This window comes from Octodon degus, unplaced genomic scaffold (genome assembly GCF_000260255.1).
Source record: "Octodon degus isolate 3935 unplaced genomic scaffold, OctDeg1.0 scaffold00166, whole genome shotgun sequence".
NCBI lineage: Eukaryota > Metazoa > Chordata > Mammalia > Rodentia > Octodontidae > Octodon > Octodon degus.
The window spans coordinates 3,621,409-3,622,239 of NW_004524742.1; the positions used below are offsets into that span (position 1 = coordinate 3,621,409).

General features: G+C 49.5%; 1 protein-coding gene across 1 annotated transcript in view; it reads left to right on the forward strand.

Annotated features, from left to right (window-relative positions):
- The window catches only part of Aqr (aquarius intron-binding spliceosomal factor), a 124,484-nt gene that overhangs the window by 6,784 nt on the left and 116,869 nt on the right, over nt 1-831 (forward strand). Inside the window, exon 2 of the mRNA XM_004643139.2 lies at nt 514-570. Within this exon, the coding sequence (XP_004643196.1) occupies nt 514-570 (57 nt within the window). The remainder of the gene's footprint in view (nt 1-513; nt 571-831) is intronic.

Consider the following 831-nt stretch of genomic DNA (forward strand, 5'->3'; position numbering starts at 1 on the left):
GATCTAGACCTGGGTATCCCTACCACTGTAAAGCAGATGTTTGATTTTGTGATTATTTTCTGGGATGTTCCAGTACCGTGGAGATTGTCGGAAAGCTCTTAAGAGAGGAGTAGCTGGCATTCACCCATGACATGACACAATAGGGAGACAGTGTCCCTTTTTATTCCACGGTGCTCCTGGCCAGGCAGGAGTAGAACTGCCGGCCTCCTGAGGAGCAGCTGAGGCACCAATCACTGGCGCCACAGAAACCCACTTGGAAAGATGTTTTTGTTTAGTTGTTTTGTTTTTTTGAGTAACAGGGGCAAGTTGCTGTGCACAGCTCCCTGGCAACTTTCATGGATTGGGGCCAAGGATCTGTCCAGATCCTTACCAGCACAGACCATAGCATTGCTCTGCCACCCCATACTGGTAACCACCTTGTTAAGAAGCTGCTCTTCGCTAAGTGAGCTGAGTCTCTCAGCTCAGTGGGGACCAGAATCTGTAGCTTACTGCTTGTGCTATTTACTTTTACAGTTGGCGTGCAAGTACTGGGCTCCTCACATCAAGAAAAAGTCACCTTTTGATATAAAGGTAAGCAGTTTTGGTTTATTTATTTTTTCTGTATTTTAGGGAAGGGTTTACAGGATGTTTGGGGTCTCACTACTAGATCAGACTCGTAGTGATTCTCCTGTTTACAACCTCCCAAAGCGCCAGGATTACAGGCGTGCGCCACCATGGCCAGTCTCATTCACCGGCTCAGCATGCCCCGGGGGCAGGGCTGGCATGGTCTGCTGGGGCAGGCCCCGGGGATTGAACCCCTGGTCCCTGTGCCTGCTTGCAGACATTTAAATC